We start from the raw sequence: 14,855 nt of genomic DNA on the forward strand, positions 1-14,855 counted from the left end.
ATAGCCACTACTAGGTGGGTGGCTCAATACTGTAATGATTACTATACATTGTTAGTAATTTTGCAGAACTTTGATCTGCATTTGTAACTTATGGATAGACTTGTTAACTGTTTACCACATTCCATTGTTAGATATGTGACTTGTGATAGGACACTTGAGCACAGAGACTCTGTTGTAGCGTAAATCTGGCTTACACAATAGGAAAATCTCCAGACATATATGCTGACTATATATGCATGATGTATCAAACTGTATGTTAGACAATTGCATGCAACCCCCATTGTAGAAAAGAATTAGAATCTTTTTGCAGGATCCCTTTGTAATGAAAAGCATATCCGACTACAGTTTATAAAACATGCTCATGGATATTTATAGACTAGTAATTAGGAAATTATATAATATAGTGAAAGGGATTAGAGCTGTAAGCAAACGACTGCTGGTTTAGAACCTCTGATGATATCACTGTCATTGCGCCTCTAGGGCGTTTGATAGATAATTAGATAGCTCGGCTACACGGGCGTCACACACAAAGCTTGGCTACACAGACGTGTGTCACACACACACACACAGCTGTTACATACATGCACGTCTCACACACAGCCCCATTGCATACATTCTAAATCACATACAACAGGGATCACAACAGGCACAGCAGAGTCCTACACACACTGATCACCCCCTTGTCAAGTGACCCCCGTAACCCTCCAACACAGGTGACTGATCACATGCTGCTCCGTATGTCACACGCACGGCTCTGCTGCTGCTGTCTGTCATGCGCATGGCTCTGCTCCATACACTCTCTGAATACATCCTGATGGGACACAAACTGCAGGTCACATGAGTCCTGCATACACTGAGGGGGAGACACCTGGTCATGTGACCCCAGACTCCTCCCACACAGGTGACTGATCACATGATGGTGACATTATCAAAGGTACCGTGAGCACACAGCTGCTGTCAGACTCTGCATTTTTTTAAATGTGTTATAGGACCTGTGATAACGTTCCCACCATGTGATCAGGGGGCAGAGCATGAGAAGCACTCACACACATACTAACAGACAAGCAGTGGTTAGTAGTTTGATACATTCAGCATATGTGTTAGGAACATTATCTGGCATGTACCACAAACATATTGTGAACGGAGACATCATTCACAAAAAGTGTCCTTACCTAGTAATGGCGTGCAAATATTACTCGAGGCATATTAAAACCACCACCGCAAAAGGTTTCAAAAAAACAAAATTTTATTTGTCTGTATTAGCATAGACAGCTACACATACATTTTACTTTCAGAATTAAATACTTAATTGTATATTTAGAACAGGCAGGGGATGGGGCATAGAAAAAAAATGAGGATGGCACATTTGGTTACTTTTCATGTAGAACTTTGAATTAAATAACTTGCTTATGAACTTTATGATTTTGCAGTAATTACATATGAAATACACTATTGACTACAATCATGTTAGCAGGGTGTTCTGCCACAATACTTTTGTGTACCCTGCAGAGAAGTGAGGAGGTATTGTCTGGTAGTGGCAGAGCACTGTACAGTGTAGAGAGTGTTTCTAGAGCCTAGGTGCCGTTTTAATAAACTACCTGGTAAGCAACGAGGCTACAAGTTTCACAGCCACAACCGATACAGCATGTCTACATTATTATTACTATTTGCTGCAGCTTCAGTGCATGTCATTGTGCCTAAATGTCTTTCAATAAAGATTTTTTTTAGATAACAAAAAAAAAAAAAAAGTTTGAGTATCTTAACACTGTTTCAAGTTGCCCCCTATTCCTCTTGCTAGCCGTACCTAGCGATGAACTGTAAACATGTGCAGAATAGGAGACTTTCAACCAAGGCATGACAGTGAGTGCTTACAATGGTCACTTAAGTGAGGTCTTTAACCTGAGGGCAAGATGACTTACAAACAAAAAAGACAGAACGAACACACAAATAAGAATATGTATTGTCAAAGTGTTTGTGGTATCAGAGGAGCCGGTATTGTTAAGACTGCTTCCTGTGTAATGATGGCTCTGTTCCATGGAAGTCATTTTTTCGGAACTAAGGCTTGAAGACTGTGAGGCCGACGACCAATAGGATGTCACGGTAGTGCTTTCACCAGATATAACTTTTCTCCGTGTTCGCTAGTGAAGATTGGGGCTTTTTTGTAATGTTCCACCAGTTCATCCAAGCTCTTAAACCTCCTCTGCCCAATACAATAGACCGTGTCCACCAGCTGAACTTTAAAATGTTTGTTTTTTCCTGAAGCCTTTAGTGATATGGAAAAGTCACTGGGCTGTAAGAGAAGAATAGAGAAAATGACATCTCATATCCGTATTTACATGCACAATAACGCTTTCATATAATAATGGATAAGATCAGATGGGCGACTCTGTACTGTGCATTAACAGCAGATTTAGTAAGAATGAAAGATCATCTTGCGTCACGACTTTACTTACTACACCGAGATCTGATCAAAAGATGACTGACCTCAAGTAGCACTTCTGGGAGACATCAACAGTAGGCAGTGCAGACGCCACAGTCTGTCAGGTTCCCTGCAGTCAGGGTGACCTTGTGTGGATCACAACTAACTACACTGACGTCACCACACGCACACATGGCACGGTGTAGGCATCTGGCAGGACGTCTTTACACGGGCTAGAGCACTATATTAAGAGCTTATATGTTACAAGTACAAGTCATTCTGGAGGTCATCACATCTGGGAACACGCAGGAGAGAGTGGTGACCCTGTGAGATGACAGTTTATGACCGGCGGTTAGTAAGTCCATTCCAGAAGACAACAGTCAGCCTTCCCGCCAAGCCTATAACAGAGAACTAGAGGGTGCCAGTACCTGCACAGCCAGAGAGGGATGGTATCCTGCCCCCATATATCAGTGTGCAGGGGCTACAGGTGCGTTCTCATGTGCAGGGAGTTCAGCCAAAACCGGGATTGGATTCAACCCTTTCCAATCCAGTGTCAGATTTCCCTACATTGCACCGATGTCGGGTGAGGACCGACCCGTTTATATCAGTATGCAGAACAGCCTCTGACATAAGAGCTCTGTCCTGCAGACTGTTACAAATGTGTGCCATATACATTGTATGCAGCTATAGGTTGTCTCTGTATTACAGGGATATCCAGCTATCATTAGAGAAATTAGAAATAAAGCATCTTATATACAATATATGTTATAGAAATACTAGAAATTATAGTACCAGTGTTTTTGGTGGCGCCAGGCAGCTCTGCCACATGCACATCTCCCCCCCCACACACGCAGCTCTGCCACATGCACGCCCCCCCCCCCACGCAGCTCCGCCACATGCACGTCCCCCCCACGCACGCAGCTCCGCCACATGCACGTCCCCCCCACACACGCAGCTCCGCCACATGCACGTCCCCCCCACACACGCAGCTCCGCCACATGCACGTCCCCCCCACACACGCAGCTCCGCCACATGCACGTCCCCCCCCCCACGCAGCTCCGCCACATGCACGTGTCCCCCCCCCCCCCACGCAGCTCCGCCACATGCACGTCCCCCCACACGCAGCTCCGCCACATGCACGTCCCCTCACACACGCAGCTCCGCCACATGCACGTCCCCCCACACACATGTAGGGGATGTAGTTTGCCCATAATCTGCACAGGGATGAAGGACCTATGATGTCACCACCATGTGACCAAGTGGCAGAGCATGTAACTCACTCCCAAACGGACAGGTGGTCGTTAGTATTTTGATACTTATTACAAGATGACAGATCTTCCCGATATGAAACACTCATAACTGACATTCAATTAAAAAAAAAAAAAAGCTAAAATGATTATGATTGTTCATTTTTGTGTGTTTCTGTTGAGTAATTCCAAGGAATTCCCAATTCTCTTGCCTACCCAAAATAACCAAGAGCTGGGGAGTGTGAATTACTCTACAGCTTTTTTTTCCCTTCAAACAAACTTTCACTTCCCAAAGAGAAGGGTGAAAACACCACAAGAGACAGACATGAGGGATCCAGGTAACAGTACCAAATGATATGTGCTTCAGGAGTTTGTGGAGGGAAGTAGGGCGGTCAGATAGCAACAAAAGGGGAGAAGAATAGAGGACAGATAGTACGCACCAAAAACACATAAAAACAATGTCAGCACTCAGAAAACTATAAATATCTGATAATAAAAAAGGGGGAGAAAGTGGTTTGCCAAAGAATCCCCATGTCAGCGGAGAGAGGATTGGGAGGGGGTGCTGCCCCATTGCCATCTGAGGCTATACTTGGACACCTTTGTTGTTATTATATTTCCCCACATTACTGTAGCATCCAGTGCAGGAGACGGGCAGAACTTTTAAGTGTCTGGACAATAAAACTTTCTAAAAAAAAAAGAGTTTAGAAAAATTAAAATTAAAAACTTAACACACCATGCAAAAAATGAGACAAAAGCTGCTGTTTTACATGGCAAAATCCACATTACATCAGTTCACCCTACTGCAAAAGGTGAAATCTGTGGCAGAATATTGTAGCATGCATGCTGTGGAGCTGAAATCTGCCCTGTTTGTCAATTTACCAGTGGATGAGATGTAGTTAGAGGTCATTCACTATGCCGCTCCGGTAAATGCTGCAGATTTTCCGCATGCACTTCAATGGTGTATTATGCAGCACAGAACCACAGAACCCGAGGCCACGAGAAGATCTTACACCAATTCACATTCATCTTCCTACAGATAACGCTGACAAGCCCAAATGAACAAACATCAGCAACATTGTAATGGCAGCGCACAAGTACATGACCGCACTGCATCCAGCAGGGAGGGGATTGCATCAACACTAGATTTTCAAAAACTTTTCTTAATAGTTTCTTTCAGTCAATTTGAAAACAGAAAAACAACCAAAAACTTGCATTACTATAATAGTGATATATGTATGCTGGGCCCACAATACCACAGTTGGATAAGTTACATTTTTCCTGCACAGACCTAATAATGCACACATTTTAGCCTGATGTGGTGCAGTTTGTTATGAGAACTCCTTAAATGTACCATTACACTATACCTCACTCATCATCACCATAGTGTCTACACCAAACTTCATGCCTCACATCATCTACATCCCCACAAGCGACGTGAAGCTCCTGTTACCATGCAGGGCGGCGCTGGTTCCCACGGCCGGCGCGCGGCGCTCCGATGTCGGCTCCGGCGTCCCAGAGCTCTGCTGTCGGGGCTCTCCCGGCGGCGTGGAGCAGCCAGCGTGCAGCGGCGTGGAGCAGCCAGCGTGCAGCGGCGTGGGCGTGTCCGCCCGTAGGGTGCCGCCCGCTCTCCTCCACCTTCCTTATGCAACAGTGGGAGAGTCGGCTCCTCCCACTCTCCGCCCCTGGGCGGAGGCTTTTAGTTAAAAGGCTGGCAGTGACCTGAGCTCACTGCCAGTTATTGGTTCTGCTAGCCTCTAGTCAGGTCTGTCCCAGTCTGTGCTAGTTGCTCATCAGTAGCCTGTCTGTTTACCTGTGAGCTCCATCTCCAGACTTACTCTGCTTGTAAGTTTTGTTGGTTTGTTCCACCTGCCTCTTCTGTCGGCACTCTGTCCCCTGTTAGTAGTTCCATCTAGGTAGTCGCCAGGTCCCTAGCCAGCGCAGGGACCGCCGCCCAGTTGTCCGCCTGGGGTTAGCCAGGACCGAGGCAAGTAGGCAGGGACAGTGGGGTGCGGGAAGATCAGGGCACCCCACCTGGCGCTCTGGGGGGCAGAGTGCCGTAACATAATAACTGGCCCTTAAAAACCGTTTGTCATGGAGGCGATCAGTTCCCTCACAAACCAGCTGCAGGCCCTGGTGCCTGTGATCCAGGATTTATCTGCCCGCATGGTGGCCCAGGAGCAGCAGGGGGTGTTGCAGGGATCGGACGCCGCAACCAGCCCCGAACCCAAGTGCCCTCTTCCCGAGGCGTTTTCTGGGGAGAGGAACAAGTTTTTTGTTTTCCGACAGGCGTGCCGCCTGTTTTTTCGGATGCGTCCCCGTTCTTCCGGGTCAGAGGCTCAGAGGGTCGGGCTGATAATGTCCCTGCTGCGGGGCTCTGCCCAGACATGGGCCTTTTCCATCCCCGAGGGTTCCCCCTGCCTGCAGTCTGTGGACTCCTTTTTTCAGGAACTCGGGGGTATCTTCGATGAACCGGACCGAGTGGGGTTGGCGGTTTCGCGGTTGTTGGCGCTGCGGCAGGGGTCGGCTTGTGTGGAGGATTATTGCTCCAACTTCAGACGCTATGCGGGGGATACGGCATGGAACGATAGCGCGCTGAAAGACGTTTTTCTGCAGGGCCTCTCGGACGCAGTTAAAGACCTGTTAATTTCCCATCCCGTTCCCGGGTCCTTAAGGGAGGCTATGGAGCTAGCAGTGAAGGCAGACAGGAGGCTCAGGTCTAGGAAGCAGGACAGGCAAACCCGTAGAGTCAGGGAGGTCGGTTATCCCGGTCCCTCTTCCTCCTTACCAGTCCCTGTGTCCGAGCCGATGGAGGTGGATCCGCTGGACCCCAAAGAGCGACGCCGGATCCGTTTGTTGCACCGTCTCTGCCTCTACTGCGGGAAAGCTGGACACCGGGTGATAACCTGCCCACTGAGGGCTCAACGCTCGCAGCCGGAACCGGCGGAAAACTCCGAGTCCTAGGCGATTGCAGGGAGGATCACCTAGGACTTCAGGTACTTCCTAAACTTTTGGTACCGTGTCATGTTAAATTCCGGGATTTTTTCCGATCAGGGCGGGCGTTTATTGATTCTGGAGCAGCCGCCAACTTGATAAGTCTGTGTTTTGTCCGTACTCTGATGGCGGAATTTGTGGCGCTGAAGACGCCAATTCATTTTACCAGTATTGATGCTACCCCCCTCTCTACAGGCCTGGTACGATGGAGGACCCCAAGATTACAGTTCACGGTGGGGATCCTCCACTCCGAAGAACTGTCCTTCCTGGTTATGGAGAAAATGTCGGTTGATGTGGTGCTTGGTATGCCCTGGTTGGCACTGCACAATCTCCCAATGGGTCAGACCAGACAACCTCAAGGCTCTTCAGCGGTTCTTAGGTTTTGCAAATTTTTACCGCAAATTCATTAGGAATTACTCAGTTATTGCTCAACCTCTGACCGACCTGACTAAGAAGGGGGCCAACTTGGGTAAGTGGTCGCCTGCAGCCCTTGAGGCCTTTAGCCGTCTAAAAAAGGCATTCACGACTGCCCCGGTGCTAATACAGCCGGACGCACAACTACCCTTTTTTATTGAGGTAGACGCGTCTGAAGTGGGGACAGGAGCAGTATTGTCGCAGGAAGTCAGTGGGAGGTCTGGGTATAGCCCATGTGCGTTCTTTTCGCGGAAGTTCAATTCAGCAGAGCGCAACTACGACGTGGGTAACCGCGAACTATTGGCTATCAAATGGGCCCTGGAAGAGTGGCGACACCATCTTGATGGTGCTAGACACCCAATTACCGTATATACTGATCACAAGAATCTGGTATATCTCGCCAATGCTAAAAGACTCACAGCTCGTCAAGCCAGGTGGGCGCTGTTCTTCGCCAGGTTTAATTTCGTCGTGACATATATCCCAGGAGAGAAGAACGTGAAGGCGGACGCCCTGTCACGGAGTTTCGGGGTACCGGATAGTGAGACCATGACTCCCGAGAATATCTTAGCCCCCGGCGTGGTGGTGGCAGTTGTGGAGTCTAACTTCGTCCCTCAACTACAGGATGCTCAGCAGGACGCTCCTTCGGGGGTGCCGGAGGGCAGATGGTTTGTGCCTGAGACCCTACGCCCTAGAGTCATGGATGAGTCTCACTCGTCGGTTCTCGCCGGGCATCCAGGGTTCCAGGGGACCCTGGAGCTTTGTTCCAGACACTTCTGGTGGCCAGGCATGTCTCAGGAGATCCGCAACTTTGTGAGGGGTTGCTCGGTCTGTGCTCGCAATAAGAGTCGGCGGCGTCCTCCGGAGGGTCCTCTGAGACCGCTACCGGTTCCTTCCACTCCATGGTCGCACCTATCAGTAGATTTCATCACTGACCTTCCAGAATCCCAGAAGTGCACCACTATCTTAGTGGTGGTCGACCGGTTCTCCAAGATGGCACATTTTGTGGCGTTAAAAAAGCTACCCTCGGCAAAAGAATTCGCCACGATTTTTGTAAAGGAAATAATCCGCCTACATGGGGTTCCCCAAAATATTGTATCTGATCGCGGGGTTCAGTTTGTGTCGCAGTTTTGGTGTGCCTTCTGCAGAAACCTGGGAACGTCGCTTTCCTTCTCTTCAGCGTTCCACCCGCAGACTAATGGTCAGACTGAGCGGAAGAACCAAGATTTAGTGCAATATTTACGGTTGTTTGCTAGCGAAAAGGCTCATCAGTGGGCAGAGTTCCTGCCCTTGGCAGAGTTTGCACTAAACAACCACCTTTGTTCTTCCACTGGGGTGTCTCCATTTTTTTGTGTATACGGTCAGCATCCTCGATTCCTTACAGCAGTCCCTACCCCGTCGGTCTGTCCTGCAGCGGATGTCGCCACAGATACGCTTCAGGGGGTATGGAAAGAGGTACAGAGGAACTTGGAGGCAGCGGGGGCCCGTATGCAGTTGCGTAGTGGGAAGAGTCTGTCTGTGTCTGAACCTTACAGGGTGGGACAGAAGGTATACCTGTCTTCTAAAAATCTCAAATTGCGGGTTCCGTCCTTGAAGCTGGCGCCACGTTACGTAGGGCCGTTTGCCATCACACGTGTGGTGAACCCTCTCGCTTACGAGCTGGGGCTGCCACCCACATGGAGGGTTCACAGGGTATTCCATAAGTCGCTATTGAAACCTTTTGTCCCTTCGGTGGCTGCAAAAAAACAAAAAAAAAATCCCAATGGCCAGTGTGAGGGAGCCCTTCTAAACGCAGCCAAGCAAGCCAATAATGCCAGAACTGCAAAAATGCTGTCAAAAATCGCAGTAACCACATTCAACCGTGTTTTCAGCGGTGCTGAATACACACCCCTATCATTTCAATGGGCAAAGCATCACATTTTAAAAACACAAAAACACATGAAAATAGAACAGACGGCACTTGAAAAACGTGTTGAAAACACAGCATTTTAGCGCATGTCTGCAAAACCCCATTGAAATAAACGATAGCTTTTGACAGCATTTGGCGCCGTGCTGGGGACTAAAGCCGCAGGTAGCCAACAACCTGGAGCTGTCATGGGGGCCCCCCGATATGCAACCCCCAACCACGTGCTTGCTGTTATTTAATGGATAACGACGATCGTATGAAAGTGGAAAAAGTACCCACCCCCGTTCTTCACAATGTCCAGCAGTCTTCTGCGCATGCACGCCAAACGTAAAACTTCAGGCGCACGCGCAGAGAAACGTGCAGCCCGACAGATTTGAAACCTCTCTAGCAGTGTGCGGTTCCCAGTCACATGTTGCCATTATCCAATGGATAACAATGATCGTGTAAAGTAAAAAAAAAAAAAAAAGGCAAAAGTGTAAAATTGAGAGGGAATGTAATTACGTACCTAAGGCCCCCCAAATTTATCGACGGACCTTACGCCGGCTTCTGCGCATGCATCCATTGACAAAACGGACGCATGTGCAAAAGCCGCGCATTGCTGGAGTAATTTTAAATCTCCCTGCTCATGGCTACAAAATGTAGATGAGATCCTGGAGATTTCACATTGGGGGCGCGGTATGGATAACTGTGATCACCTAGAAGTAAAAAAAAAAGTTAAAGTTTCACCTCCTGTCATGAATCCGATCCATGAGCGGAGGTGAAATTACTTACCTAAGGCCTCCAGCGATGTCCTCAGACACGATCTTTATCCGCTGACCTTTTTACAGCTTTCGTGCATGCACTCATCGCCAAAATAGCGGACACAAGCGCAAAAGCTGTGGAGGGCCTGGGAAATTTAAAATCTCCTGGCTACTAAAGCTAGCCGAGAGCCTGGAGCAGTGACTGAGGGCTGCGGTGAACAACCGCCGGTCACATGATAGCCGTTATCCAATAGATAATGGCAATCATGTAAAAGTTAAAAAACTGTTGAACTTTAATGCTCTTTTCGGTTTGGGCCCCGTTGTGCATACAGACAAAATATGCAGTCCACCCCTAGATGAATTCGTTAAGGGGGATAGCTTTCAAAATGGGGTCATTTGTGGGGGTTCTTCATAGTTTTGGCCGCTCAAGAACTCTACAAATGGGCAATGGGGCGTAAATCACCTTCATGCAAAATGTCTGCAAACGTCCACAATGGGTATGTTTCTAAACACAGGAGAAACAGGAGTATCTATTTTGGGGTGAAAGTCTTCATTCATGTGTGTGCTGCACAAAAAAAACCCAGTTTTTAAAATTACACAAATGCAATTCAAAAATTGTGGGGTCAAAATATGCAGTAGACCCCCTAGATGAATTTGTTAAGGGGTCTAGTTTTCAAAATAGGGTCATTTGTTGGGGTTCTCTGGCGTTTTGGCCGCGCAAGGGCTCTACAAGTTTGCAATGGGGTGTAAATCAATCTTCAAGTAAATTTCTGTACTGAAAGCCAGGCTGCTCCTTTCATTTTGGGAATAGTGCCACAATGGGTATGTTTCTGAACACAGGACAAATAGGGGTATAAATCCTCATTTTCATGTGCACTATAGAAAAAAAAAATTGTCTTTAAAAGGACATTTGCAAAAATATAAAATGTTATTTGTTCTCCTCTAAATTGCATTAACTCCTGAAAAGTAACTGTGGGGTCAAAATACTCCTGCCCCCCCCCCCCCCCCCCCAGTGAATATATTAAGAGGTGTATTTTTTAAAATGCAGTAATTTGTTCGGGTATCTATCATTCTGACACCTATGAGTCTTTGCAATCTTGGCTTGGTGTAGAAAAACAAAATGTTCCTCAAAATGTTAATAACCAATGTTAAATTTGTACGTTTCCTAAATGGTTAAAAAAAATACAAGTTTTTCCAATATGCGCCCACAATAAAGTAGACAGATGAAAATATATATCTCAATATAAAAATTGTACAGTATGTTTGCAGATATTTGAGATATTACAGATGAAAATGGGAAAAAAAAATTACAATTTTGTTCATAATTTTCTCAATTTGGGAGTTTTAATAAATAATATACACAAATTCCATCCAGTCTATGTTTACCACCTAAATGAAGAACAATATGTGGCAAAAAAAACAATGTCAGAATCACTTGGCTATGCAAAACCTTTACGGAGTTATTCTATGTTAAAGTGTCAGATTTCCAAAATATGGCTTCGTCACAAAGACGCAAAAAACAGGCTTCATCATTAAGAGGTTAATTAAACCAACATTTGGCCCTCACACATGCATGCAGCTATTTAGCACTTTTCCATAAATAGTGGAACATTTTACAACTTTTCCAGTAAGTGACTTAATGTTTTATGATAACATCCGGTTTCAGTAATTACCAAGGTCATAGTGTGAATGTAGATTAAAGTGAGAATGATACATACATGAAGGTTAACATAACAGAAGCAACATGCTAGTCAATACGGAGACAAGAAGAAGAAAATGCACTCACTGAAGACTCGCTGTCTCGGATAAGAAAGTCTCCATCCACTCCCCTCTCATTCAGGGCACATTCTGCTTGGTGTCTGGTCACCCCTCCATAGTACCATCCTTTCCCAGCGAAGCGTCCTGTGCACGCGGGCCCAGTGTAGCTTATTTGGTGAACATGAGGACTATTGATGGAAGGGCCATCGTTTAAAATGAGAACGTAGTTTTTGGGAACAAGGCCAATCTGTCCACTGGAGTTTTTACATTTCCACCACTCGGGGTCATTTTCAGGCTTCTCAATGACTTCCATGATTTCTCCTTTCTCGAAGTTCAGCTCTTCTTCCGTTACCGAACTGAACGGGTAGAGTGTTTGAACAACGTGGAGAATTTTAGTGTTCTGACCATTACTTATAGAAGCTCCTTTTCTCAAACTGAGAAAACTAGGGGAATCGGCCGTTGCCTCATCAACTTCTTCCACTACATAGTTTGATGGAAACCACCCAACCTGTCCGTTGTATGTCCCACGCCACCAGCCATCACTACACTTTTCCATAACTATCAGTCGTGAACCCTTCACAAGGGAAAGTTCATCATCTCTCTCGGCTGCATATGCAAATTTTACATACGCTGGAATGTTTAAGTCGTAGATCCGATCTGTGTTGGTACCATTTGATGAATACTCTGCATCGGTGCTTGGAGTGGGTGAGGCATCTCGAGTGCTCGTTTTCCTCTTGGTCTTCCCAAGTCCTGGAAAGAAAAGAGGGAAACCACAATTAACAGCAGTATACTCGCCATGAATAGAAACATTCCCATATGAACAGCAAACGCGCGAGATCTCATAGGTCATCAGCAAATCTAAGCAACTATAAGCGTTAAGCTAAGTTATGGTGCTTATGGTTTAGGTGACGAGGAGCTGTGTATCAGAGTTGCTGCGGTATGCAGGAGCGCCAGCAGGCTGACTATTTCTGCGTGTGCATCTCCCATTCACCTCTATGGGAGGTGCGCCCACAGAAAGAGAAAAGCTGTTGATGTATTGGTGTGTGATGAGTATGGCACACCGCTCGCTGGACTCATCACCTGAACTCTAAGCACCACCACTTAGTTTATGGTGCTTATAGCTGCTGACAGGTTCCCTTTAAAGGAACTGATGTAGACTAGTTTAGCTTTAGAGGGGATTTTCCCACTATTACAACTGATGATACATCAGTAGGATATGCCACAACCTGTTGGCTGGGGAGGATCCAACGGCTGAGACCTTTACTGGCTAATTCATATTTGCAGTTTTCTGCACAAAGGAACACAGGAAAGGGAAAAACAGAAAAAGGGTCCATGAGAGGGACTCAATGCAAAGTCAGCATGAAAATAATCGCTGGTTCGCTCAATTCTCGACACGTCTAAACGCTCCCCGCTCAGCGTTTCTTTTCATAGAACGTGAAGCGCTACGCGAGAAAAGGAGCGATGCTCAGCGGTGATCTGTCCGTCTAAATGCTCTGCATGAGTGCGAACAACTAGTGGTGACGTCAGCTGCTGATGAAGATCGTTTAGCCGACAGTCGTCCCGTGTAAATGGGGCAATAGTTAGCAGACTGCACTTTGTAGTTAGCTACATCTCCCCTCTTACTAAGGCTGCAACTTGGACTTAACACATCTCTCCACCTTCAACTGCTATGAACATTATCTTACACATTTCCCCCACCAAATCTCAGTCCTCCAAAAGCGTTAAAGATTTTTAATAACAACTAATTCAAAAGGTATTTATTTAAAACCAATTTACAAACAAAAAAGTTTGCAAAAAAGTGTCCATAGCCTTTAAGCATACCTCATTTTACAACATTTAGGCCGGCTGTCCACAGGCGATGCGGTGTCCCGCGGCGAAGCTCCTCCGTGGGAGCTGCCGCCTGGGAGCAGGAGCTGCCGCTGAATCTCCGCTGGTCAGCCCTATCTAATAGATAGGCTGACCACAGAGAATCGGGGCAATTCGCAGCATGCTGCGAATTGCCCGCTGCCAGCATAGAATCGCAATGCATAAACTGCCGTGGACAGGGGGCCTTATACTGACTGACTTAAAGCTAGCAGTGAAGCTGCAAAGAAATCTAATTCGCTGCAACCTACTTTCAACAAGTACATACAATAGATAAGACTTCTCTTAACAGTGCAGGCTAAAGCCAACAAACTAATGTTTATAGTCTGTCTTGGAAAATGATTTCACTCTAGGCCCATTTACACGTAACGATTATTGCTCAAAAGGTGTTCAAACAAATGAATTTGCGCGATAATCGTTACATGTAAATGCAAGGCCATCGTACACTATTCATTCATTTATCGGTTATCGCTGAGTTTTAGCCTGCATAAAAACTGGTCATTAGTTTGTTTGCCATTTAAACTAAAGGCCCTTTTACACGCAAAGATACTCTTTCAAATGACTCAAAGATTGAAAGATTTAGTGATCCATTTGCAAAAAAGTGTTAATGGCCATTAAGACTTTATCATCTTCATGTAAAAGGACCTCCAGGAGCTGTTTGCCAAGCCCAGTGTGTGTTTAAACACACACCCAGCTGTGTTATCAGCTGCTGGCAGATTGCATTGCATCCTGCAGTTTATTGAAATACATTCACTTAGAACCCATTGTTCACATCTCTGAAAGACTGAGCAAATACATTCCATTTGAATTGAAATCCATCACTGAAACGAAAACTGCAGGGATTATCTGTACATTTACATACTCAGCATTTCTATGCAAAAAAGTTGTTAATTCGTTCAGTCTTTTGGATAATCATTGTGTGTAAATGGGACGTTAGGCTTTTTGTCCTCTAGCAGTGCCGATTGTGCCAGTGATCATGTACTAGGGAGCTCCTTAAAATGTAGTGGATGCAAGTGGCAGTTAGGTACTTAGTGGCTGGACAAGTCAGGAAAGGACTAGTAGGAGCATGACACCATGTCACAGGATATACCCAATTTCTTCATAAAAACGTACAAATCAGTGTGCAAATTCATGTGCATGTTGCAATAGTGTTTATCCTCCATGTTATCACTATACTGGTGGGATTTCACTTAATAGAGTTTTCTTACAAGAGATAGTTGCGGCAGATTGACATTGGGCACACTTGCCCGTTTGTCTCAAATACTGAGAAGTAGTAAAAAACATCACTTCTTAATTAAAAATGGTTGAGAAGACCCCCCTGATCATTGGCATGCCAGTGGGTGGATGCCCATCATTCTGAGGTTAAGGCCCCCTGTCCACGGGCATTGCAGTATCCAGCAGCAGATCGCCGCCTGGGAGCAGGAGCCGGCAGATGGTTCTCCGCAGGTCGGTCTATCTGACAGATAGACTGATCGCGGAGAATCGGGGCAATTCGCAGCATGCTGCGAATTGCCAGCTGC

At 46.3% G+C, this 14,855-nt stretch overlaps 1 protein-coding gene across 1 annotated transcript in view; it reads right to left on the reverse strand.

The window, feature by feature from the left end:
• Positions 1-1,258: 1,258 nt before the first annotated feature.
• NCK2 (NCK adaptor protein 2) overlaps positions 1,259-14,855 on the reverse strand; it is a 41,731-nt gene continuing 28,134 nt past the window's right edge. Inside the window, exons 3-4 of the mRNA XM_066577594.1 lie at positions 11,501-12,222; positions 1,259-2,290 (exon numbers count right to left, since the gene is read on the reverse strand). Coding sequence (XP_066433691.1) covers positions 2,096-2,290; positions 11,501-12,222 — 917 coding nt within the window. The 3' untranslated portion in view covers positions 1,259-2,095. The remainder of the gene's footprint in view (positions 2,291-11,500; positions 12,223-14,855) is intronic.

Source organism: Eleutherodactylus coqui, chromosome 1 (assembly GCF_035609145.1).
Source record: "Eleutherodactylus coqui strain aEleCoq1 chromosome 1, aEleCoq1.hap1, whole genome shotgun sequence".
NCBI lineage: Eukaryota > Metazoa > Chordata > Amphibia > Anura > Eleutherodactylidae > Eleutherodactylus > Eleutherodactylus coqui.